The 25,000-nt window shown below is 40.7% G+C and overlaps 1 protein-coding gene and 1 long non-coding RNA gene across 2 annotated transcripts in view; one reads left to right on the forward strand and one right to left on the reverse strand.

Moving 5' to 3' along the window:
* The window catches only part of LOC123507446 (transcription factor SUM-1-like), a 31,146-nt gene extending 13,285 nt beyond the window's left edge, over window positions 1-17,861 (reverse strand). Inside the window, exons 1-2 of the mRNA XM_045260322.1 lie at window positions 16,905-17,861; window positions 12,534-12,728 (exon numbers count right to left, since the gene is read on the reverse strand). Of these exons, the coding sequence (XP_045116257.1) occupies window positions 12,534-12,728; window positions 16,905-17,312 (603 nt within the window). The 5' untranslated portion in view covers window positions 17,313-17,861. The remainder of the gene's footprint in view (window positions 1-12,533; window positions 12,729-16,904) is intronic.
* A 1,062-nt stretch (window positions 17,862-18,923) lies between these two features.
* The window catches only part of LOC123507451, an 18,465-nt gene continuing 12,388 nt past the window's right edge, over window positions 18,924-25,000 (forward strand). The window contains exon 1 of the long non-coding RNA XR_006675654.1: window positions 18,924-18,960. This is a non-coding gene — a long non-coding RNA (uncharacterized LOC123507451). The remainder of the gene's footprint in view (window positions 18,961-25,000) is intronic.

A 25,000-nucleotide genomic window follows, 5' to 3' on the forward strand; every position in this document is an offset into this window, starting at 1 on the left:
CCTCTTTCCTTCCTCTATTTTTTTCTTAGGTAAGGAAGACATGAGGTTTCCGTTTTCTTTTCTTCCTTTTCTTCCCGCCTTCCTTGCTTCTTTCCTTTCTTCCTTCTCTCTTTCGTCCTCCATTTCCCTCTTCGTTTTTATCAATTCTTTTATTTTCCCTCCTTTTCCCTGATGTAATCTTCCTCTTCTTCTTCTTCTTCTTCTTCTTCTTCTTCTTCTTCTTCTTCTTCTTCTTCTTCTTCTTCTTCTTCCTCCTCCTCCTCCTCCTCCTCCTCCTCCTCCTCCTCCTCCTCCTCCTCCTCTCCTCCTCCTCCTCCTCCTCCTCCTCCTCCTCCTTCTTCTCCTCTTCCTCTTTATCTTCCTTTTCTCTCCAGTATAGGAAGAACATATATAAATAAACACTTCCTTTATTCTTCCCTCGAGATTTCTTCCTTCCTCCTCCTCCTCCTCCTCCTCCTCCTCCTCTTCCTTCCGTTTCTTGTCCTCCTTCACTCACGTTACCAATTTCCTCAGTATACCCAGGGGACTCTCTCTCTCTCTCTCTCTCTCTCTCTCTCTCTCTCTCTCTCTCTCTCTCTCTCTCTCTCATCTTATCACCTCATCCTCCATATTTCGTCCATTTTTCTCTCCGTTTTTCCTCATAAATACAAAATTGGATCTCTCTCTCTCTCTCTCTCTCTCTCTCTCTCTCTCTCTCTCTCTCTCTCTCTCTCTCTCTCTCTCTCTCTCTCTCTCTCGATGTGGAAGAAAATACGTGCTGAAATAGAGAGAGAGAGAGAGAGAGAGAGAGAGAGAGAGAGAGAGAGAGAGAGAGAGAGAGAGGGGCAGTTACAGTAAGTTACGGTGATACAGTGAAATTAATTGCCTTGGTTCTTTCACGGTACGGTTCCGCCTACGGTATTGGATGCACTCAGGCAAGAAGGGAGTGGTGAGGCGCCCTTGTGGAGGTACTGTTGATAATTCCTTGCATTTCTACCTTACTTAACCTTACCTAACTTTGCCTCATCTTGTCATTTTTACCGGTATTGTTACCTTATCTAACCATACCTAACCTTAACCAAACCTTGTCATTTTTACCTTACTTTACTTAATCTTACCTAATCTTTCCATATCTTTTCATTTTTACCTCTTTTCTAACTTTACCTTACCTAACTTTGCCTCATCTTGTCATTTTTACCGGTATTGTTACCTTACCTAATCTAACCTTTCATTCCTACCTTTACGTTAACCTTACCTTACCTAACCTAACCTAACCTAACCTTAGCTAAGATTACCTAACCTAACGTAATCTACTCTAACCTTTCATATTTACCTTCCTTACCTAATCTTACCTAACCTAACTCTTGATCTTCCTTTCTCTTAATTCTAATCCCCTCCTTCTCTTCCTCCTCCTCCTCCTCCTCCTCCTCCTCTTCCTCCTCCTCGTCCTCCTCCTCTACATTATGGCAGGTAAGGTTTTGGGTTCAAGCGATGCAGTAATCCTCGTAAAATTAAACGGAGAGAGAGAGAGAGAGAGAGAGAGAGAGAGAGAGAGAGAGAGAGAGAGAGAGAGAGAGAGAGAGAGAGAGATTCATTCCTTTCCTTGCCAAGTCCTGCCTTCATTTTATCTTTCTCTGACGTACTCTCTCTCTCTCTCTCTCTCTCTCTCTCTCTCTCTCTCTCAAGAATACGTAATAATGCACACACACACACACACACACACACACACACACACACACAGAGACAGAGAGAGAGAGAGAGAGAGAGAGAGAGAGAGAGAGAGAGAGAGAGAGAGAGAGAGAGAGAGAGAGAGAGAGAGAGAATTAAAATCAACAAAGAAAAAACAAAATGAACAAGAAAGAGTAAGAAAAGTCAATGAAAAGAGAAGAAATGAGAAAGGACACCAGAGAGAGAGAGAGAGAGAGAGAGAGAGAGAGAGAGAGAGAGAGAGAGAGAGAGCGCTCCCCTGACGCCTACTTTTTGCCTCTTACAAGTACACTTTCCGCTAGCAACATTTGGTTCACATATGATATTCAGTCGTCTCGTAACTCCTCCTCCGGTCGCTGGCTTCGGCTTCCCCATGACGCAGAGAGAGAGAGAGAGAGAGAGAGAGAGAGAGAGAGAGAGAGAGAGAGATGAGGAGGGGTGAATTAGTGTAAAGAACTGAATATGTAGGAAAAATAATTGCAGAAAGAGAGAGAGACATAGAGAGAGAGAGAGAGAGAGAGAGAGAGAGAGAGAGAGAGAGAGAGAGACTAAACTGACAAATAGTTGAAAGATAGTACAGTAAATCTAAGAAGAATGAAAGAGAAGCGAAATAAAGACAAAAACATGAAAAAAATCGAGAGAGAGAGAGAGAGAGAGAGAGAGAGAGAGAGAGAGAGAGAGAGAAACATAACTAGAATTGTTATTTGGTGGAGGAGATTAGAGACAAGTGGTTCTTTGAAATCTGACAAGTGCTTCTTACAATCGATAACGACACGAGATAAAGGAAATAGTGAAGGAATTGCTATTATATTATTATATTATTATTATATATTATAGGCAGCCATAGATTAAGGCCTGTATTCTCAAACGCCTGCATTCTCTTCCCTTCCTCCCATCCTTCCAGTCCTTAGTTCCTTTCCCCCCCTCTCCATCCTTCTCACTAATAGATTAAGGCCTGTATTCTCAAACGCCTGCATTCTCTTCCCTTCCTCCCTCTCTCCCATCCTTCCAGTCCTTAGTTCCTTTCCCTCCCCTCTCCTTCCTTCTCACTAATAGATTAAGGCCTGTACTCTGAGAAGCCTAATGGCCTTGTATTGGCGTTCATACACTTGCCTGTCTAATCACTATATATTTTCACCATAGTCCAAAATTAAGCTTTTACTTATTAGATCTGTTTTCTGAATCGCTTTGCTCTCTCACCATCACTGCTTTCCAAAGGCTCCAGTTGAAGGTACTCGTGTTTTTAAGGGTATTTTTTTATGGTTCTGGTGATAGATTGGCAAAGTTTCTAGTATATTCAAAGGAGAAACTGTCTTGAAAACCGGCTAATTGTCTCTGTGGCCTTGGAATATTGTTCTAGTGAGAGAATATAACTAGTAATTACTTTCCAAAGGCTGCAGTTGAAGATCCTCGTGCTTTTAAAGGTATTCTAATGGTTCTAATGATATATTGGCAAGGTTTCTAGTTTATTAAGAGAAGAAACTGTCTTGAAAACCGGCTAATTGTCTCTGTGGTCTTGGAAAATTGCCGTAATGAGAGAGTAAGAGGCGTAACTAATTTTAAAGGGTATTTTTTATGGTTTTAGTGATGAATTGGCATGGTTTGTAGTACAGTGAAAGGAAAAATTGTCTTGAAAACCTGGCTAGTTGTCTCTGTGACTTTAGAAAATTGTTGTCATGAGAGCAAGGGGTTTCTGAATATGGGTGTAAGATTTGCATTAATTTGTTCTGCTATTCATCTGGTTTTATTAATTCATTCAAGTATTTTTTTATTTTTTGATGTTTAAATTTTCTTCTCTTTATTTTACACTTATTAATTTTTTTTCTTTTCAGTTTTATTACCACATTAATTTATTCTTGTATTTAGTTTTATTTATTCATTCAAACATTTATTATTATCATTTTTCATATGTTGTAATTTTCTTCCATTTATCTTCATCTATTCATTCATTTATTCACTTCTATTCAGTTTTATTACCAGATTGTTTCGTTATTATTAGTATTCACTCATTTATTTATTCATTCAAAAACTCATTTAAATTAATAATAATCAATTTTTTACATTACTTCATAAAACCTGAAAAAAATGCATTTCCTTATTGAATGAGGAAGAGGTGGTTGACTCTCTCTCTCTCTCTCTCTCTCTCTCTCTCTCTCTCTCTCTCTCTCTCTAGTGATGATTGGAACGTGTGGCTGATTTTCTCGCAATGCATTCCTCCTCCTCCTCCTCCTCCTCCTCCTCCTCCTCCTCCTCCTCCTCCTCGTGTAAGTCTGAATAATCTCCCTCACCATTTCTCACTTCTAGGAATCGTGTGAGAATTTATGAGGTCGTGTATCTGTTATTTTTTTTCCCCTCTGAGCTGGTGACGTGTGATTTTGTATGAATGAGAGAGAGAGAGAGAGAGAGAGAGAGAGAGAGAGAGATGGCTCGATTTGTAAGTGAATCTGCTTCAACGAACAAAAACTTCAACACTAAATATGAACTTGAAAGGAAAGACTTGTGTACTTAAGGAAAAATAACTGTGTGTGTGTGTGTGTGTGTGTGTGTGTGTGTGTTCAGTACGTACTATATATACAAGTGCAGTGAATTTAATTATAGTGAAAGTGTGAACGCTAGTGGCTTGTTCGCTCATAAACTGTTTCGAGAAGGGAAGGCAAGTTGATTCATGAAGCTTCGGTGATTTGTGGCGAATGAATCTTACGAATCACTGACGCGGTGAAGGTGTGATCTATAGTAATTCATCACACACACACACACACACACAGACACACGCTCTCTCTCTCTCTCTCTCTCTCTCTCTCTCTCTCAAGAAAATGATGAATGATATGAAACACACACACACACACACACACACACACACACACACACACACACACACACACACACACACACACACACACTCTCTCTCTCTCTCTCTCAAGAAAATGATGAATGATTTGAAACTAACACACACACACACACACACACACACACACACACACACACACACACACACACACACATGAACAGACACACGCTCTCTCTCTCTCTCTCTCTCTCTCTCTCTCTCTCTCTCTCTCTCTCTCTCTCTCTCTCTCTCTCTCTCTCTCTCTTTAAATATTAATATAAAAAACAGTAAACACAGGAAACAATATGAAGATAAATAAAAAAATCAAAATAAGAAATAAGAAAATATAGTGAACGAAACAAAAAGGAAGAGATGAAATGAAAAGAAAAAAAATCCCGATGAGTCATTGAATTATTTTAGCCTCTTATTAATCGACCTCGTTTTATTTTGTTTATTTTCGCTTTGTTTTGTTTATTTTGGAGGAAGAGAAGGTAAAGAGACGCTTCTCCCTACCTCAAGCTTCCCCAAACACTCCTTGTCTCTCTGTTTTACTTGGAAGGCTGCGCGTTTGTGTGTGTGTGTGTGTGTGTGTGTGTGTGTGTGTGTGTGCATCTTATTTTTTTTCCATTTTTTCTTATCTAAACCCAAAGTAAGTCAGGTAATCCATTCGCTCTCTCTCTCTCTCTCTCTCTCTCTCTCTCTCTCTCTCTCTCTCTCTCTCTCTCTCTCTCTCTCTCTCTCTCTCTCTCTCTCACGTTTAATCATCGTTTTCTCGCATTTTTTTCTTTATTTCTTTTTTTTTCTGCTTTGACATTCATTTTCCTATTACATTTTCTTTTCCTGTTACTCTTTTATCTTGTTTGCTTCATCTCACTTTCCTTTCTGTCTTGCATATCTTAGAATCTCACTTGTCCTCCTCTCTGTCCTGTTTGTCTTCCTTATTTCTGTATTCTCATTGCTTCGTTGTTCTGTCTCACTTCCCACTATCCTATCTTGTACGTACACTCATTTATTAACTCCATTTTCTTGTCCCTTATCGTATTTATCACTACTGAATCTTTGATATAAATTTATCCTCGTATCTTTTACTCTCTGTCTCCTTTTTTGCTTCATTCATGTCATTAGTTCCTTTTCCACCAACCTATGTATGTGAGGACGCTTTTCAACTGTATATTAACTCTATATTCTGTTTAGTCATCATGTTTATCACTGCTGCTTCTTTTGATATTAATTTATTCTCGTATCTTTTACTTCCTGTCTCTTTTTTTACTTCCTTCATGTCTTTAGTTCCTTTCCCACCAGCCGCTGTTCGTGTGTTTGTATGTGAGCACTCATTTTGACTTCATATTAACCCCATTTTCTGTTCAGTCATATTTATCACTGCTGCAGCTTTAGCACTAATCTATCCTTGTATCTTTTACTTCCTGTCTCTTTTTTACTTCCTTCATGTCTTTAGTTCCTTTTCCCACCAGCCAATGTTCGTGTGTTTGTATGTGAGCAGGCATGTTAACTGTATTTTGTGTTCCGGCGTCACTTGCACCCACCCCCGTGTTTGTTACATTTCCTTCAGTGTCGCAGCGTGTTTCTCACTGTCCTCTTTAACCATCTTGCATTCTGTCGCACGTCTTGATTTCAGAGCGACTCGTCTTTCGCCCCTCGAGGTGTTTTAGCCCTTCTCGTGTTTCGTATTTTTGTCCCTGGCGGAGTATGGGACACTCTAGTCAGAGAACTGGATCTGAAAGTCCGTATAAGAAGAGCAGAGAGGAATGCACAATGGCTCGTCTCAGTCTGTGTTTGCATACTGGGATTTGGTGGTTTTTGCGGCCGATGCTATTGGGTGTCGCTGCCTGAGAGGTATCGGGTGAGGCGTCGCTGGCCCTCGTAGTGGTTGCCAGTGTTGTTTGTTAATGTTGCTTGTCGTAATGGTGGGAGCAGTGCTAGAGGAGGAAGTAGTAGTAGTAATAGTAGTAGTAATTGTAGTTTTAGTTTTAGTTGTAGTTGTAGCAGTAGTAGTAGTAGTAGTTGTAGTTGTTGGAATAGTAGTAGTTAGTAGTAGTAGTAGTAGTAGTAGTAGTTAGTAGGCGTAGTAGTAATAGTGGTAGATAATGAAGTTTCCAGTAGTGTTTTTATGAGTTGTGCAGTGATAGTTAAACAAGAACACACCTTCAGTAAAGCAAAAACACACACTGTAATCTAACTAATCATCTATTTGTCTTTTTAACATCCCTGGCACTTGCTCATCTCTCTATACTCACTCAATTTACCTAAACTAAAGTAAAACCAACCTTATATAACCTAACCTAACCTAACCTAACCTAACCTAAACTAACCTAACTTACACCATCTCGTCATATCCTTTCATCACTTCACCTCCATCTTAACCTCTTAACCTTTCCTTCCCACCATACCCAGCGCTAAGGTTACCGCCACAGCCTCCCTCCCGCCACTGGTAAAGCATTCTGTATTGGTAAATCATTCAGTTGACACAGACACACCGCGTGGGAGTCCTGTGTCCTGAGATGTCTCACGGAACGCTCGCCTGATCTAGATGCTGGCTGTGGTAATGGCTGGGTGACACTGACTGGTGGTAATGGTAGTGGTGATGGTGGTATTGAGATGATCTTAAGTTTTTCGTGGTAATGGTGGTGATAATGGTGGTATTCAGGTTTTAAGTCCGTGGTAATGGTAGTAGTAATGGTGGTTAAGTTAGGTTTTAAGTCCATCGTGATAATGGTAGTAGTAATGCTGGTATTGAGTGTTTGGGGTATGGCACAGTTGACAACACTAAAGGTAATTAATAGAATCTTTAAGACTTTTAGAGCATTTACAAGAATAAAAAATAAGGTACCCACGTTTCTCTACTCTCAAAAACACCTTATTCTAACTCTCTATACTCTACCACTGAAATACGGCTCAAATATCTTTCTACAGGTGACATGAATGAAGCAAGAGCCACCGTAGCAGCAATAAATGAGGCACCACTGCTATAGAACGTACAACTATCGCCGCTATAACAATTTACGTGACATCTGGAGTAAGGTAAAATGTATACGTTGTTGTTGAACCTTTTAACTCCTTTAGTACTGGGACGCATTTCTATCTAGAGTTTTCGATGTTATTAAACGACTTTATTCACTTTAGGAAAGGTCTATGGAGGTCAGAAGATTAATTGCCAGAGACTTCACTATTTTAATCCCTACATAAGTTTCTGAAGCTGTATAAAATCACTAAACAATAAGCAGAATATAAAAATGCGTCATGGTACAGAAGGGGTTAATAACTTTTAATAACTCTCACAATTCCTATGCTTCAGAAACAGTTCCTCGCCTGCATCCGTCTCCATTTCACGTTTCCCTTCAAGTAACGCGTCTTTTTGTCCCATTTTTCGCGTGGTTCTGGCAAGTCTAGTGGGCGCCAGACACGGCACATCGCTGCGACCTTCTCCTGTCTCTCTCGCAATCAATCTTCATCATTTAATTTTTTTTTTAACTCAAAAGAAATATCTGTGTTTTTCTTATTTTATTTTCGTGCTTTTCTCTTTTCTTCTTTTTTTTTTTTTTTAACTCAAAGGGAATATTTGTGTTTCTTTTATTCTCTCTCTCTCTCTCTCTCTCTCTCTCTCTCTCTCTCTCTCTCTCTCTCTCTCTCTCTCTCTCTCTCTCTCTCTCTCTCTCTCTACTCAAAGGGAATATCTGTTTTTCTTTTATTTCCGTCTTTTCCTGTGGTTCTGCTACTCGAAACACGTCCGGTACAGTGTTATTTATTTACTAATCCCTTTTTTCTGTGTTTATCAAGATTAAGAAAAATCTCTCCCAGTCCCTCCTTTTACTTATCTCCCAGCCATCCTTCTTTCTCATTCCCTCACTCCTTCATTTTCTCCTTCTCTTCTTCCTGCTTCTCTTCTTTCTACACACAAACATTAATTTCTATCATGTTTTCTTTATCTATCATTCTATTTCTATTTGCTGACTAAAATATGTCCGATACAGTCTTATTTGTCTACTTATGCTTTATTTTTTGTGTGTATTTAGTTGGATTATGAAGGAATAAATGATAGTTTTCGTCTATTTATGCATTTTTTCAGTATATTCAGGAAGATTAACGCGTTTCCATATATATTTTGCTTATTATTTACAGTTTCAGATTTTTTTCAGATTTTTTACAGTTTCAGAAACTCATGTGGGTGATTGAAATAGTGAAGACTGTGGCCATTAATCTTCTGACCTCCACAGACCCTTTCTAATGTCAATAAAATGGTCTAATCGTACACAAATCTCAAGGTAAAAATGTGTCTCAGTATCGAAGGGATTAGAATAGTGAAGACTGTGGCCATTAATCTTCTGACCTCCACAGACCCTTCCTAATGTCAATAAAATGGTCTAATCGTACACAAATCTCAAGGTAAAAATGTGTCTCAGTATCGAAGGGATTAGAATAGTGAAGACTGTGGCCATTAATCTTCTGACCTCCACAGACCCTTCCTAATGTCAAGAAAATGGTCTAATCGTACACGAATCTCAAAGTAAAAATGTGTCATAGTATTGAAGGAGTCAAGCACAAAATTTAGTAGTTTTCGTACATAAAACATTAATCTTTATCCTGTTTGCCTTTATTTTTGTTTCATTTATTTCATTTATTTAGTTCCGTGATTGAAATTCTCTCTTTTTGTGTTAATTCCTGTTAATTTTTGTCTGTCTAGCAAGAAAAACGTGAATAGAGCCAATTATCAATATTAACACCATCATTATCATTGTTTTCACCATCTTTATCACCATCATCACCATCATTATTATCATTACTATTCTCACTATCATCATCATCATCACCATCATCATCATCATCATCACCATCTTTAAAATTATCATCATCATCATTTTCATCACTATGCAGCTTCTTACAACGGGTCTTTTCGTGCGATACTGAATAAACCGCCCCCCTTCCTCCTCCTCCTCCTCCTCCTCCTCTTCTTCCTCCTCCTCCTCGTCCCTCACCAGCACCTAATTTAACCTCCTCCTTAGCGTTACAATATTGAACTGAGACACGTGAGAGAAGAAAGAAGAGGGGAAAGAGAGAGAGGGAGAGGGAGAGGGAGAGAGGGAGAGGGAGAGACTATAGTAGAAGGAAGAGAGAAAAAAAAAGTGAGTAAAGAAAAAGGTGAGGAACAAAAAAGATAGATGATAAGTTGAGGTGACAGAGAGAGAGAGAGAGAGAGAGAGAGAGAGAGAGAGAGAGAGAGAGAGAGAGAGAGAGAAGACTATACGCCTGATGAAAGCCAAGCTAAGAGTGAATCTAATGCAGAATGACTGGTCTTAAAAAGTATAGTTACGACTTGCCAAGAAATGAAGGGAAGAGAAGGAAGGGAGGAGAGAGAGAGAGAGAGAGAGAGAGAGAGAGAGAGAGAGAGAGAGAGAGAGAGAGAGAGAGAGAGAGAATGCCATGTACCGAGGAACGTAAAGAGGAGTTAATTGGGTTGAGAAAGAGAAAAAAAAACACGGTACACACACACACACACACACACACACACACACACACACACACACACACACACACACACACACACACACACACACACACACACACACACAAACATTTGCTGCCTAATTAACCTCATTGCTTCTTCTAACTTTTATTTTATCTCTATCTTCATTATTCTCCTTATTCATCTCTCTCTCTCTCTCTCTCTCTCTCTCTCTCTCTCTCTCTCTCTCTCTCTCTCTCTCTCTCTCTCTCTCTCTCTTATCTTTTCTTCCATTAGCTTCTCCTTTATATTTTCCTTTGCTTATCTCTCTTATCTTTCTTATCTCTCTCTCTCTCTCTCTCTCTCTCTCTCTCTCTCTCTCTCTCTCTCTCTCTCTCTCTCTCTCTCTCTCTCTCTCACTTTAAAATACCTAGTCTTTAGAAGATTGTTTGGGTTTGAGAGTGCCAAGCGCGCGTGCACACACACACACACACACACACACACACACACACACACACACACACACACACACACACACACACACACACACACACACACGTTCTTTTCTATCGTAACCACTTTTTTTTCATTTATTTCTTATTTTTATTGAGATAATTCAATTTCATTACATCAAAGGATAATTTATGTCTTGACTTCAGACGTAGAGGAAAATTTGGAGGAAAGATGGATGACTCTCTCTCTCTCTCTCTCTCTCTCTCTCTCTCTCTCTCTCTCTCTCTCTCTCTCTCTCTCTCTCTCTCTCTCTCTCTCTCTTACACACCTGCATTGCTAAACTCACAAATTCAAGTCATCATATGTTATTTTCTCTTGATGTATAGTGTTAGACTGCGTGGTCTCTCTCTCTCTCTCTCTCTCTCTCTCTCTCTCTCTCTCTCTCTCTCTCTCTCTCTCTCTCTCTCTCTCTCTCTCTCTACTGGTTCATACTCTTTTCTCATTCTCTCACAAATTCTGATCCTGTCTCACTCCTCGCTCTCATTGTCTCATTGTCTCTCATTGATTCATTCTTGTCACTTTATTTGATCACTTTCCGTCTGTCACCTTCTGTCTCACTGTCACTGTCTCACTGTCACTGTCTTCTGTCTGGCAAGTTGAGGGAGGAGTGGCTCTCTCTCTCTCTCTCTCTCTCTCTCTCTCTCTCTCTCTCTCTCTCTCTCTCTCTCTCTCTCTCTCTCTCTCTCTCGTACGTTTCCTCTTCCTCGATGCGCTAAAATCATTACTCATCTGATTTCTCTTTCCTCTCCTCACTCTCCCACGTCTCTCTCTCTCTCTCTCTCTCTCTCTCTCTCTCTCTCTCTCTCTCTCTCTCTCTCTCTCTCTCTTCTTTCTTCACGACATCTTCATCTCCCTTCCCTCCTTTTCGCGACAAGTGGTTTGATTTATTCCAATGATTTCTCTCCTGATAGACTTTACTAATGTCTCATGGTGTGTGTTTCTCGTCGCGCCTCGGCTCCCTTGCTTCCTGTGGTGTTGGTGACCTGTGCAAACGATCTTGTCAGGTTCGAACCCCACTAATCCATATTTCTGTATTTTTTTTCTTTTAATACGTCATTTTTTGTTGTTTTCGTTAGGTTTGGTAGCGATTAATGTTGATATTTCGATTTTCTGGCTTTGTGAGTTCTTTTATTTTTTTTTAGGGTATTTTTGATCTTAGCTAGTGATTGTGTTAACTTCCTCAGTACCATGACGTGTTTTCATGTTTATTCTGCTTACTTACTATTTGGTGATTTTATACAGCTTCAGAAATTCATGTGTGGGATTAAAATAGTGAAGATTCTGTCTATATAATCTTCTGACCTCCATAGATCCTTCCTAATGTCAATAAATTCGTCTAATCACACCCAAAACTCAAGGTAAAATGCGTTCCAGTAGTGAATGGGTTAAGTTCAAATCCTTTCATTGTTGTCTTTTTCTTTACATAATCTTTTTTTTTTTTGATGGGAAAGGAGGTGGAAGGGGAATGTCTGTGTTTATGTGCTTTTTCCTTTACTTTATCCTGGGGAGTGAAGATTTTTGCTACATTATGATTTGTTGTTGTAGTCTTTTTTTTCTTCTTTTTTTTCGGCGGGAGAAGTAGCGCTCTTGTATACTCCAACTTCTCGCCCATAAACTGCTCTCCCATGTTCTTTTCTTCAGTCTCTCCCAGTTTCTCCTTCACCTTATTTCTCATCAGTCCTTCTCTCACGTTCCCTCACTCCTCTTCTTCCTACTCTCCTTATTTTTCTTCTATAGCTCTCCTAGGTTCCTCTCCTCAGTCCCTCCCAGTTCCTCCTTTACCTTATCTCCCACCAATCCTTCTCTCACATTCCCTCACTCCTTCTCTTTCTCCTACTCTCCTTATATCTCTTCCATAATTATCGCAAGTTCCTCTCCTTAGTCTCTCCCATTCTCTCCTTCACCTTATCTCCCACCGATCCTTCTCTCATATTCCCTCACTCCTCTTCCTTCTATTCTCCTTATCTTTCTTCCACAGCTCTTCCAAGTTCCTCTCCTCACATCACCCAGTCTCCCAACCATCGTTCTCTCACTCACTCCTTCACTCACCAGGTAGTGGGAGGAGGTGCAAGTGCCATCCGGAGTGTTGTCAGTATTGGGTGCCTCTGGGGAAGGAGTGCCATGTAGCAGATCCTCCAAGGACTCTATGTATTCAATGGCGTTGCGTAGGATTTCCACCTTGGGCATCCTTTGGTTAGGATTACTGCATGTCCTTCGTTTCAGCATCTCAAAAGCTTCGTTCACCTGTTAGGAGGTAAAGAAATGATTAATTAATTATTTTTTTTATATATAAGACGGAGAACTGGGCAAGAAAATATATTAAAAAAAGGCCCACTTAAATTGCAGTCTCTATATGAATTGCAGTCTCCATTGAATTGCAGGAAAATGTTTACAATTGTGTGAAAAATTATGATAAAAAAAATGTTAATGAATAAAATAGCTTCGTTCACCTGTTGGGGTTAAAGAAAGCATTAATTAAGGAGAAAATGTTTAAAATTAGTGTGGAAAATAAAAAAAAATAAGTAAATATTTATGAAAAAGAACTTCGTTTACTTTTTAGGGTTAGGAAAGGTAATTAAGATAGGGAAAATGTTTTAAATAGGGGCGAGAAAGTAAGAAAAAAAGGAAAATGAATGTAAAAGATAGTGAAAGGTGAAGGTATGATATGGCAATGTATGAAAAGATATCAAAACTGCAAAAAAGTGAAAAAAAGTTAAACATTCATAAAAAAAATTGTAAAAAAAAAGATATAAATAGAAACAAGTAGATGTAAAAATAATGCTGTGTAAAAATTGTAAGAAAAAAAGAAAAGAAATAAAACATGTAAAAAAAGATGCAATGCTTTTCAAAATAGGTTATAGAATGTTTTAAAAAATACTAGATAGAAAAAAATATTAAATAATTACAAGAAAAAAGAAGAAAATTAAGGGTATAGAAAGAAAACGGGAAAAAATTAAGTTGATATACACAAATTGGAGGAGAGTGTAAAAAGTTGCAAATTAGGCCCTCGTTTGTTTACCTGTGTGTGTGTGTGTGTGTGTGTGTGTGTGTGTGTGTGTGTGTGTGTGTGTGTGTGTGTGTGTGTGTGTGTGTGTGTGTTTAGTTTGGCGGGAGTTGAAATGTGTGTGTCGAGATATTGCGATCTAAGTATTTTTTTTTAATCGAATTCCTTGACTTGTTTATTTATTAATGTATTTAGTTATTTATTTTAGATTTACTTCACTCTATTTGTGTTTTCATTATTCAGTATGTCTATCTAAGCGTGTGCACATTATACATTATTTTTTGTCCATTATCTATCTATTTTCCTGTATGAGTGGCACACAAGCTCGTATTCTCAAACAATTACGTGCTTCACCTCCACTATTTCAGAAAGCTTTATTCATATCACGAGTTTTTAAGGTGTTTTTTTTACTGTTCTAGAGGCAGAGTGACAAGTTTTCTACATTATTAACTGGAGAAGTACTCTTGGAAACCCCGCTAGTCATCTCTGTGGCCTTCCAAAACAGTCGTGGTGAGAGAGAAGAGCGTTTCTGAACACGAACCTCCAATATTTCTAAAGGCTTTATTTCAATTTACACTAGTTTTTAAAGTGTTTTTATTGTTACACGAGTTTTTAAAGTGTTTTTACTGTTCTAGAGGCAGAGTGACAAGGTTTCTACATTAATAACTGGAGAAGCACTCTTGGAAACCCCGCTAGTCATATCTTTGGCCTTGGAAAGTCGTGGTGAGAGAGAAGAGTGATTCTAAATACGGACCTCCATTATTTCCAAAAGCTTTATTTCAATTTACACGAGTTTTTAAGGTGTTTTTACAATTCTAGAGGCAGAGTGACAAAATTTCTACATAATTAGATGGACAAACACTCTTGACAACCCCGCTAGTCATCTCTTTGGTCTTGGAAAACAATCGTAATGAGAGAACATGCAAGCGATTTTGAATATTGACTTCCACATTTTCCAAAGGCTTTATCTAAACTTACACGAGTTTTTAAGGTGTTTTTATGGTTCTAGGGGCAGAGTGACAAGATTTCTACATTATCAACTGGACAAACACTCTTAAAAACCTCCCTAGTCATCTCTGTGGCCTTGGAAAATAGTCGTGGTGAGAGAAAAGAGCGTTTTTAAACATGAACGAGAGACAAAAAAACAACTGGTATGATGAAATAGAGACAAAAACTACAGCGATATTCCGTAATGGTACTTATTTTGACATTAGCGGCGTTTTTCTAGTATGGATGAGAAAAAATAGAAGGAAAAAGGTTTATCTAATCTGTACACACTTGTTTGGTGGCTACCGTGATAACTGATACAACTAAACAATTGCTTCTCATTCCTTTCAATCACACCCGAGACTTTCCTGGCACGGGAGAGAGAAAGGACGTAGTTTTTTTTTAGCCTTATTCATTTGTCTTCTGCCATATGATTAAGATAACTCTCCAATTGCGGATTATTTTTGTGTTAGCGTCATTCACTTTATTGTTCCTGGTGAATATAAACTGGTATTAATTCTTACTGCTGCTGCTGCTGCTACTACTACTACTACTACTACTACTACTACTACTACTACTACTACTACTACTACTACTACTACTACTACTACTACTACTACTACTACTACTACTACTACTACTACTACTACTACTACTGCTGCTGCTGCTCTTTCTCTTGCTACCACTACCACTACTACTACTACTACTACTACTTCTACTACTAGTACTACTACTACTACTACTACTATTACTACTATTTCTCTTACTCCTACTACTACACTACTACTATTGCTACCACTACCACTACCACTACTACTACTACTACTACTACTACTACTACTACTACTACTACTACTACTACTACTTATTTAACACCACGATCTCCTTCTCTTTTACGTGTCGGTCTTTCATTAATGTCTTCGTGAAATGGACGGCAATCATACCATTAGTTCATGACTCCTGAAATATCTGAAGCAGATTTAGATGTGGTGGTGGTGGTGGTGGTGGTGGTGGCGGTACTCGGCTCAGTCAGCGCGGCCCATTCATCACCCTCACTCCAAAGTAAACACAAGTAAAGTCTCCACACGGTTGCTATTTACCTGTGTGACTCATCTTTCGCTCTCTCTCTCTCTCTCTCTCTCTCTCTCTCTCTCTCTCTCTCTCTCTCTCTCATCCTTATTTTCTTCATTTTTCCCTCGTGTTTTGATTTTTTTAGTTTATTTCCATTGTTTTGAGTTTTACAAGCTTTTTTAAACACAGAGAACTAATCATAGGAGTTTGAAGTGTGTGTGTGTGTGTGTGTGTGTGTGTGTGTGTGTGTGTGTGTGTGTGTGTGTGTGTGTGTGTGTGTGTGTGTGTGTGTGTGTGTGTATGTGTGTGTTATCTAGACCGTTGATCTGATGTGTGGAGGTGATGGAGATCTTTCGTCTTCCGCTCATGAGCTTCCGCCTCTATGCTGCGTTGGGCGGGACTCGGCGACCCCTACGAGGCATGCTATCGTTGCTACTCTCTGCCTTCTCTCCTCACCGTTCAGAGAAACCCATATTCTGAAACACTTCCCCCGCCACACCTTCACATTTTTCAAAGAGGTCTAGTTGAAGTGATACGGATTTTAAGGGTGTTTCTGTAATTCTAGTGATATGTTAACAAGCTTTCTACATTATCAGCAGAAAAAATACTCTTTAAAACTCGGCAAATTGTCTGTATAGTCTTTGAAAATGGTCTATTTGAAGTGACAAATTTTAATGGTGTTTCTGTAATTCTAGTAACATGTTAATAAGTATTTTGCATTATGAACAGGATAAATACTCTGTAGAACTCGGCTAATTGTCTCTGTAGTCTTTGAGATGGTCGGGTGAGAAAGGGAAGCGTTTTTTAATACGGCGCAGAAAGTTATGGTATTTGTCCGAACCATCTCTACGCTGCTCCTCCACTTCTTTCCAAGGGCTCCAGTTGAAATTGCTGAAATTTTTATCTTTCTCGTGACATATTAATAAGATTTCTGAGTTATTGACATTATAAACAGTTTTTTAAGGTATTTTGTGTTTTTAATGGGAAATTAACAATATTTTTGTCTTATGAACAGAAGAAACAGTGTCGAGAACCTGGTTAGCCATGTTGTGGCCTTTGAAAACAGCCGTGGAGAGAGAGCAAAGCCTAAGAGCGAGTAAGATTTACCGCTGAAGAGAAGATCAATGGTCAAAATTTTGTGTTGTTTGAATGGTGAGGTGACCTCCACCACCGCCACGCTGAGCTCACCACTGTATCCTGACGCGCCGCCTCCTTCACGGAAACATTGTGCTGATTTGTTAAGGGCACGCCGATTACATGTGTGCCAGGACAGAGAGAGAGAGAGAGAGAGAGAGAGAGAGAGAGAGAGAGAGAGACTGACTCCAGGTGTCCCAGCATCCCTTCCCACAGCGCCTCACCTTCCGCAGCCGGCGCCGCTCCCGCATGGTGGCCGCCTTGCGCCTGTCCACTGTCACGCTCTTCCTCTTGCACGCCTTGCACGCCCACAGTAGGCAGGTGCGGGCGTGGGCGTGGCCCGCGACGTGCGTGGAGGGCGCCAGCACGTGCGGCACGTGGGCGTCGTCTTCGTCCATGTACTCATCCTCGGACTTGAAGAGGTCACCGCCTCTGTGCTGCGGACTGCTGGCGAAGGGCTCTGCGAGCTCGGCGGAGGAGGGACGCGGCTCGTGCTGGGGCGAGCAGTTGCGGCGGGCGTGGCGGTGGGCGTGACCGGGGAAGCTCGGCGATACGGAGTACGGCCTGGCGTCCGGCGAGAGGCTGTCAGAGTAACGCGTGTCGTAGCGGCACGATCGGAGCTCCGGCATCATAGTGCCGCGCCCTGCCGCCCCGCCACCTGCTGGCCGGCGCCCTGCCTCCCTGCCTGCTGCTGCCTGTGCTGCTCTACGCTCTGCCACTCGTGGCGTCCCTTACACCATCGCGGCGCGGCACTGTCACTCCGTGGTGCCAGGCGGGCCTGGCTCTGGGGCGTCACCGTCGCGGGGCTGGCGCGGGGCGCGGGGCCTGGCGGCGCAGTGTCACCATAGCGGGGCTGAGGTCACTGTCACTCGCGCGTCACTGGCGGTGGGTGCGTGGCGGCGTGCTTGGCGGCGCTGTGTGTGCCCCGCGGGAAGGCGTGGCTGCCACTGGCGTCACATGGCTGGGGCGACCCAAGCAGCGAGCTGGCACCACTGGCCTCACCTGCGTCAGGACCAACACTGAGGTCACCTGACACTACCGCCCTCGTCCCGCCCTGCTTGGCCCGCCTCGCCCCGCCCCGTCAGAGTGCCATTGCCCGGCACTTAGTGTTTGCCTGCAGGCAGCGCGCCTCGGCACTCGCGGCGCGGAACAAAGGTCTCGATCAGTCCGGGATGTGTGCCCCAAGGTGCAGGTGACCCCACGTAGCGGTGGCGAGGCAGAGATTTGACTGTTGTAACAGTTGGCACCCGCAGTGCCAGGCCAATGGGAGGAGAAGGTGCCCGTGCCGCACACCATCTAGCCAATGGGCGAGGGCGGCACCAGGAACGGGGAGGCCAGTGACATGAGCACACTTTTGGTGTGGGCGGGGCGAGCTGTCTTCAACTTGTGAAGCTGAAAAAAAAGTCCTTTATAAATCACACCAGACCTGGAGGCCGACATGTATATATCTTAAAACACGACTATTCCCTTCCTCCCTCCCTTCTGCCTCTCCACCAGCCTCCCCCGCCAGTGTGGGAGGAAGAAAGGAGGCCAGGCAGGGAGGCAACCTTACCCCCAGCAGGACGGCGCCATGAGAGCCTGTGATTCGGTTATACTCGATGGTTGGCGCCCCTGGGGACCCCCGTGGGCTGTTGGCAGGCTCTGTGGTTGGCTGGTGAGCACGTCTCTCGTAAATCTCGCCGCGACAGGGTTCGTATCCCGCCATGGCAGCCAGGAACCGCGGGAACCCCGCGCAACGTGACCCACAGGCCGCAGCGGGGCGGTGAGGGAAGCTAGAAGGGGGAAAAAGAGGCTGGCACATTATGGTGTTTGGTTTCCTTATTGTGGAATGAACGCAGCGGGGGATCGAATCCTGGTGTGCTGGCTACGAGGTGGCACACTTACCTGGGGACTCACGCCAGAGAGAGAGAGAGAGAGAGAGAGAGAGAGAGAGAGAGAGAGAGAGAGAGAGGGGTTGGGGATAGTCTAAGTTGTCATATATACACTACAAAAATTCTTCTTCACAAACACCTAACATGATACTGAAGAGCATAAAATTTAACAAAAAAAAAAATAAATAAAAAAAATAAAAAATAAAAAAAAATCTCACAAATTTAAAAAAAGGTAAACTGTAACTCGTTTTTCTTGGTTTTCATTACAAACTCTTCCTTTTAACAATTGATTCTCTGGTGACAAAAATCTCAGGGTAATCCTTTGCTTCTCTCAGAGAGAGAGAGAGAGAGAGAGAGAGAGAGAGAGAGAGAGAGAGAGAGAGAGAGAGAGAGAGAGAGAGAGAGAGAGGTGCAGATAAGAAAACTAGACTAAGGGAAAAGAAAGAAGGAAAATAAAAGAATAAAAAGTACAGAGGAGGAAAGTATGATAGTTATTAGGAAAAGGAAGAAGAAATGAAAATAAGAGAGAGAGAGAGAGAGAGAGAGAGAGAGAGAGAGAGAGAGAGAGAGAGAAAGGGAAAGGGAGGGCAAGGTAGTGTGTGTATGAAACGTTTTGATAAGGGAAGCTGGCCCGAGTGGCGTCAGTGACCTAGTGACCTTGAATCTGAGGCTGCCGCAGGGCCGCTCTAGTGTGTATGTGTGTGTGTGTGTGTCTGTGCGTGTGTGTGTGTTATAACATTAGTAGCGCCACACCTCATATCTTTAATTCACATCCAGCAAGAAATACATTAAATGGCCGCGAGCTTCGTCACACACACACACACAAAAAAAAAAAAAAAAAAGATAAAATAAGTGAATAGATAAGAAAAAAATGACAATAAGAAACAAATACGTAAATAAAAATGATGATAAGAAAATAAAACACGAGATACTAACAGGTATGAAGGCTTTACACGAACGGGACGCGTCAGCAACGCGAGCGCATCCTAGCTTGTTCTGTGGCCTGCGACTTTCCCACCAGTGGTGCCAATACGTACAAGAGAACACTGAGCACTATAGTCTGCCGCTCCCGCCTCGCCTGTCGCTCCAGCCCTGCCTTAACCTGCCCTGCCCTAGCCTGTGCTGTGTCGGTGCTATGTAGTGCTGTGTAGTGTTGTGTTGTGCTGTGTTGTGTGTGATAAGTACAATTAACATGACGATTCAATGGTTCTCATTCACCAGGCTGTTTTAATTGGATTCCTTCATAGTGATCAGCGCAACATTGCATTGTTCCTCCAGCCCTGCCAAGCCCTAACCTATGCTGTGTTGGTGCTGTGTAGTGCTGTGTAGTGAGTGATAAGTGTAATTAACATGACTATTCAGTGGTTCTCATTCACCTTGCTGTGTTTTAACTGGACTCCTTCACAGTGATCAGTGCAACGTCGCATCGGTTCGTAGTTTCCATGTATGTGGTATTGTCACTGTGAAATTCCTCGTTGTGGCAGCCGTGACATCGCAGTGACTCGTTGTGACAGCTGTGACATCGCAGTGATCCGTAATTTGTCTGCGAGTGTAAGTGAATTGTCTCATCGTAACAGCTGTAACATATTGACTGCGTTACTGAGTGCATTCGTGTATTAGTTAGTCGTGAACAAACAGGAAAATATATAAGGAAAGTCTACCTAAGTGCAGTGAATGTGTAAAGGACTGTGAAAAAAAATATATATAAAAGTGGGAGATTCTTCTTCCCGTGTTAGTGTTCTCTGGCTTCTCAATCCACCGCCTCACAACGCACGGGATAACACTGATCACTAAGTCCCGGGATGTCACGAACCGTCTCCCTTAAGCGACGGCTCATAGAGTTTGTAGAAGAAAGGTAACACTGACTATGATCACTTTCACTTCTCGAGATCCAGTGACACTCATTCCCTGCAATAAAAGTGACTAGTGTTTTGAAGATACACTAATTTTTCTCCTCATTCAATCGATTTACTCCTTGAAATGTGTAAACTTATTCCTTGTAATAAAATAGTAATTGTTGAAAGCCAGAGTAATTTTCCACCTTACTTGCAGTCGTTTATGCTCCTTGAATTCTGCGTACTCGTATTCCTAACAGTAAAAGTATAGGATCTTAGAACCCAGACAGGTCTTCTTCTTTGCTCGCAATCGTTTATACTTTGAAATCCAGACAGATTCTTGTATTCCTAACAGTAAAAGTATGATATATTAGAACCCTGACAAATTTTCCTCACCCAATCGTTTATACTTTTTGAAATCCAGACAGTGGTACAGTGGAACCATGCGTGCTTTGGGATCCTAGAGGTCTCCAAGCGCACGGGTTCGAATCTTGTCCATGGTCTGAGTATAGGTTGGGCTTCCTCACTCGGGACAACGGTTTCCTAGCGGGTGGGCTTTAAGATAGGAGGTACACTAAAAAGTATCCCCTTTAGCCCATAAATTCCCGTGAAAAGCCCACATGGTATAAAAAAAAAGATTCCTGGCAGTAAAAATATAAGATCTTAGAAGCCAGACAAATATTCCTCATTCAGTCGTTTATAGTCTTTGCAATCCAGACAGTTGCTCGTATTTCTAACAGTAAAAGTATCAGATCTTAGAATTCAGACAAATTTTCCTCATTCAATCGTTTATAGTCTTTGAAAACCAAACAGCTATTTTAAAGTATAAGATCTTAGAAGCCAGACAAATTTTCCTCATTCAATCGTTTATAGTCTTTGCAATTCAGACAGTTACTCGTATTTCTAACAGTAAAAATATAAGATTTTAGAAGCCAGACAGATTTTCCTCCTCATTCAGTCGTTTATGCTCCTTGAAGTAAGAAAACAGTTATTCCTAACAGTTAAAGTAATATTAATTCTTTGAAGTCAGACAAGTTTTCCTCCTAACTTGACCTACGTATACACAACAGTTGTTTATATTTGAAATCCAGATAGTAATTCCTCACTATGGTAATTCTATGAAGCCAGACATTTCCACCTAACTCGCCTAACTCACTCCACTTCCACCAGTCTCACTCCACTTTATCATCTCGCTCGTTAAAAAAAAAGAAAAATGACGATAATTCTTTGAAGCCAGACAACTTTTCCTAGTAACTCACTCTTTACATAAGCTTCCGGCTCACCAAGAGAGATAGTGTTTGTCGAAGCCATATATCTTTTCCTCATTTCACCTTTAAACAATACAACACGAGGGTAGACTTCGCTTGATACACCTTGAGAATTTCTTTAAAGCCTTTAGTACTGGGACGCATTTTTACCATGAGTTTTGGATGTAATTAGACGATTTTACTTACATTAATGAAGTTCAGAAGATGAATGGCCAGTCTTCACTATTTTAACCACACCATATGTTTCTGAAGCTGTATAAAAATTACCAAATAGTAAGCAGAATTAATATGTACTGAAGGGGAAGACATTCTGAGCTATTTTCAAAGGCCACAGAGATGATTAATGTTTCTCTAATTAGTGTACAGTTAATGTTAAACTCACTGTAACTATGGAAACTCCCTTGAAAAGTTAGCAGTGTGGAATGTGTGGATAAGATTCAGGAGTGTTTAAGAGTGCAGGTACTGAAGAGGTGCTTTGTGACTGCTTTGATCAGTCTTGACCTTCTCCCTGTTGGCTTAGGGCAATGCTTCACTCACTCTCCGTAATGGTAGATGACTGGGTTTGTTTTAGATTATTTGTATAGCTATTGTATTTGGTATTCTTGTTTATTTTGACAATTTACTTGAATTCAATCAGTGGCTATGGGATTAATCTCAGCTTAGTAATATCTAGGCAATCTTTTTTCTTCAGAGGTAAAAAATATGTTGTTGTTTTTTTCAATGAAGGATCCATCAGTGAAATTAATGAAGTAAATTAATCTATATTTAACTTAACCTAACTTTACCTAACCCTCTGATAGAAACCCTACTGCTTTCTTCATTATTCAATAAATGTACTGAAAAAAAATAAGCTCTAGAAAGAGTGTAACTATCATTTTATTATCACCACCACCACCACCACCGCCACCGCCACTATTACTACTACTATTGCTATTGCTGCTATCAATACTTCACCAACACATCTTCCTGAAAGGTATAACTTGAAATTAATGTTCCGTTTTCTTCTCATCACATTTGAGAGAAAATGACAAAGATTTATGGATGACTAAAACAAACTGATTTCCATGTATTTTCATAGGAGACAATTTATTTATTTCGATATTTATTTATTTTTGTTGTATTGCGCTTAAACTGATTATTAGGAATAGTTGCAGGGTAAAAGAAAGAGAGAGAGAGAGAGAGAGAGAGAGAGAGAGAGAGAGAGAGAGAGAGAGAATATCACGTAATTACTTCATGAAGATATAAATTATGTAGTAGCAATCTCTCTCTCTCTCTCTCTCTCTCTCTCTCTCTCTCTCTCTCTCTCTCTCTCTCTCATGACCAATACTGTAATGAAAATAACAATATAAAATCAATTATTTTTCGTCATTTAAGTACAATAATGACCAAACGCCGCCTTATTTACTTATTTATTTAGTTTTCTTTGTTTTTTTATGTAGGGAAGAGGGCCAGCCTTAGTTACGAGGATTGTGATGGTGGTTTATTAAGAGAGAGAGAGAGAGAGAGAGAGCGCAAGTTTAATATTTCTACCTATTTAACCTTGACTAAAAGAAAGAAAGGTCAGTTATAATGGCCTCAGTAATAGAAAGATCCCTGTAATGAAGCAATTAAGACACTCATTGAAAGAAAGAAAATAATAGAAAAAAATAAGAATAGAGGAAGAACAAGTACAGTTATCTAGACCCCTTCAGTGTGATTGGGAGGTTGGGGGGAAGACGGCTGGGAGGGAGGTAAAAGATAGCAGTGAACATGTGTGTGTACGTGTGTCTGTCTGTGTGTATGTGTGTGTCGTACCAGTTTCACTCTTTACCTCTCATTTATTCGCCTTTTGATTGACTTTTCTCTGTAGACTAAGAGAGAGGGATGGCAAAGAAACACAGGCAGTTATCGAAGGCAGTCCTCTCTTTGTATATCGAAGGAGTGAAGGCAAGAAATACATAGTGGTAATTAGATTATAGTGCAGAATTTGGCAGCCGAATCATGGTGTAACCCTTCGTTTTCTTTGACTAAAATTTAATCATAGAAAACCAGTCTCTTTCACCATGATTCGGCTTACAACATTGCTTGACTTTTACAAATACACGTCTTTATTTCACACTTTTCCACCACATCTTTACTTTCTTTCCTACATAGACAAGACAAGAAATAAATAAGCTATCAAGTCATGTAAGTTTAAATCTCTGTCGAGCTTTCTTCTTGGTGTATTAATGGCACGAAGTTGGGGTGCTTTCTCAGCTTTTGGTATCCTACTTATCAAAGTTGTAGAGTCTAGTCTAGAATGGAAACAAGCGTCCACATTCCTTAGATCACGTGGTCAATTTTGTTTGTTTGTTAGACGCGATGGAAGTGGGGAAGAGGAAATCCTTTGAGAGAGAGAGAGAGAGAGAGAGAGAGAGAGAGAGAGAGAGAGAGAGAGAGAGACCCATTACATTAACTGGGGAGAGAAATAGAGAGAAATAGTAAGACTTCGACAGAGAAATGAAGATAGACAGACAGACAGACAGACAAATAGAGAGAGAGAGAGAGAGAGAGAGAGAGAGAGAGAGAGAGAGAGAGAGAGAGAGAGAGAGAGATAATACATAACGAACTAAGCAGAAAAACAGAGATAGATAATAAAACATCTAGAGAAATTAAGACAGAAGGACAAATAGATAGAAAGAAAGAAAAAGAGAGAGAAAGTGAGAGAGAGGGGCTCATTACATCACTGAGCAGAGACACACAGACACACTCACTGACTTCCTTCCTTCCTTTGACTCACTGAACGTAAAAAACACAAGAATAAATGAATGAAATAATAAGATAGGCAAACTATGGCATTATTTTGTCACTGAGCAGGAAATGACATACCAAGAAAGGTTTTAGTGTTGTATTCAGAATCGCGTCCCTCTCTCACTGCGACTATTTTCAAAGGCTACAGTTCTAAAGAGTATTTGTCCTGTTGATAATGCAGAAAACTTACTAACATGTCACTAGAATGACAGAAACATCATTAAAAACCCGTGTCACTTCAGTTACACCATTTTCGAAGACTACAGAAATGCGTAGCTGAGTTCTAAAGAGTATTTGTCCTGTTGATAATGCAGTGCACTTGTTAACATGTCACTAGAATTACAGAAACACCCTTAAGGTCTCGTGTCACATCAACTAGACCATTTTCGAAGACTACAGAGGTCTAAAGCCGAGTTCTAAAGACTGTTTGTTCTGTTGATAATGCAGAAAAATTGTTAACATTTCATTAGAATTACAGAACCACCCTTAAAAACCCGTGTCACTTCAATTACACCATTTTCGAAGACTACAGAAATGCGTAACCGAGTTCTAAAGAGTATTTGTCCTGCTCATAATG

Source organism: Portunus trituberculatus, chromosome 22 (assembly GCF_017591435.1).
Source record: "Portunus trituberculatus isolate SZX2019 chromosome 22, ASM1759143v1, whole genome shotgun sequence".
Taxonomy (NCBI): domain Eukaryota; kingdom Metazoa; phylum Arthropoda; class Malacostraca; order Decapoda; family Portunidae; genus Portunus; species Portunus trituberculatus.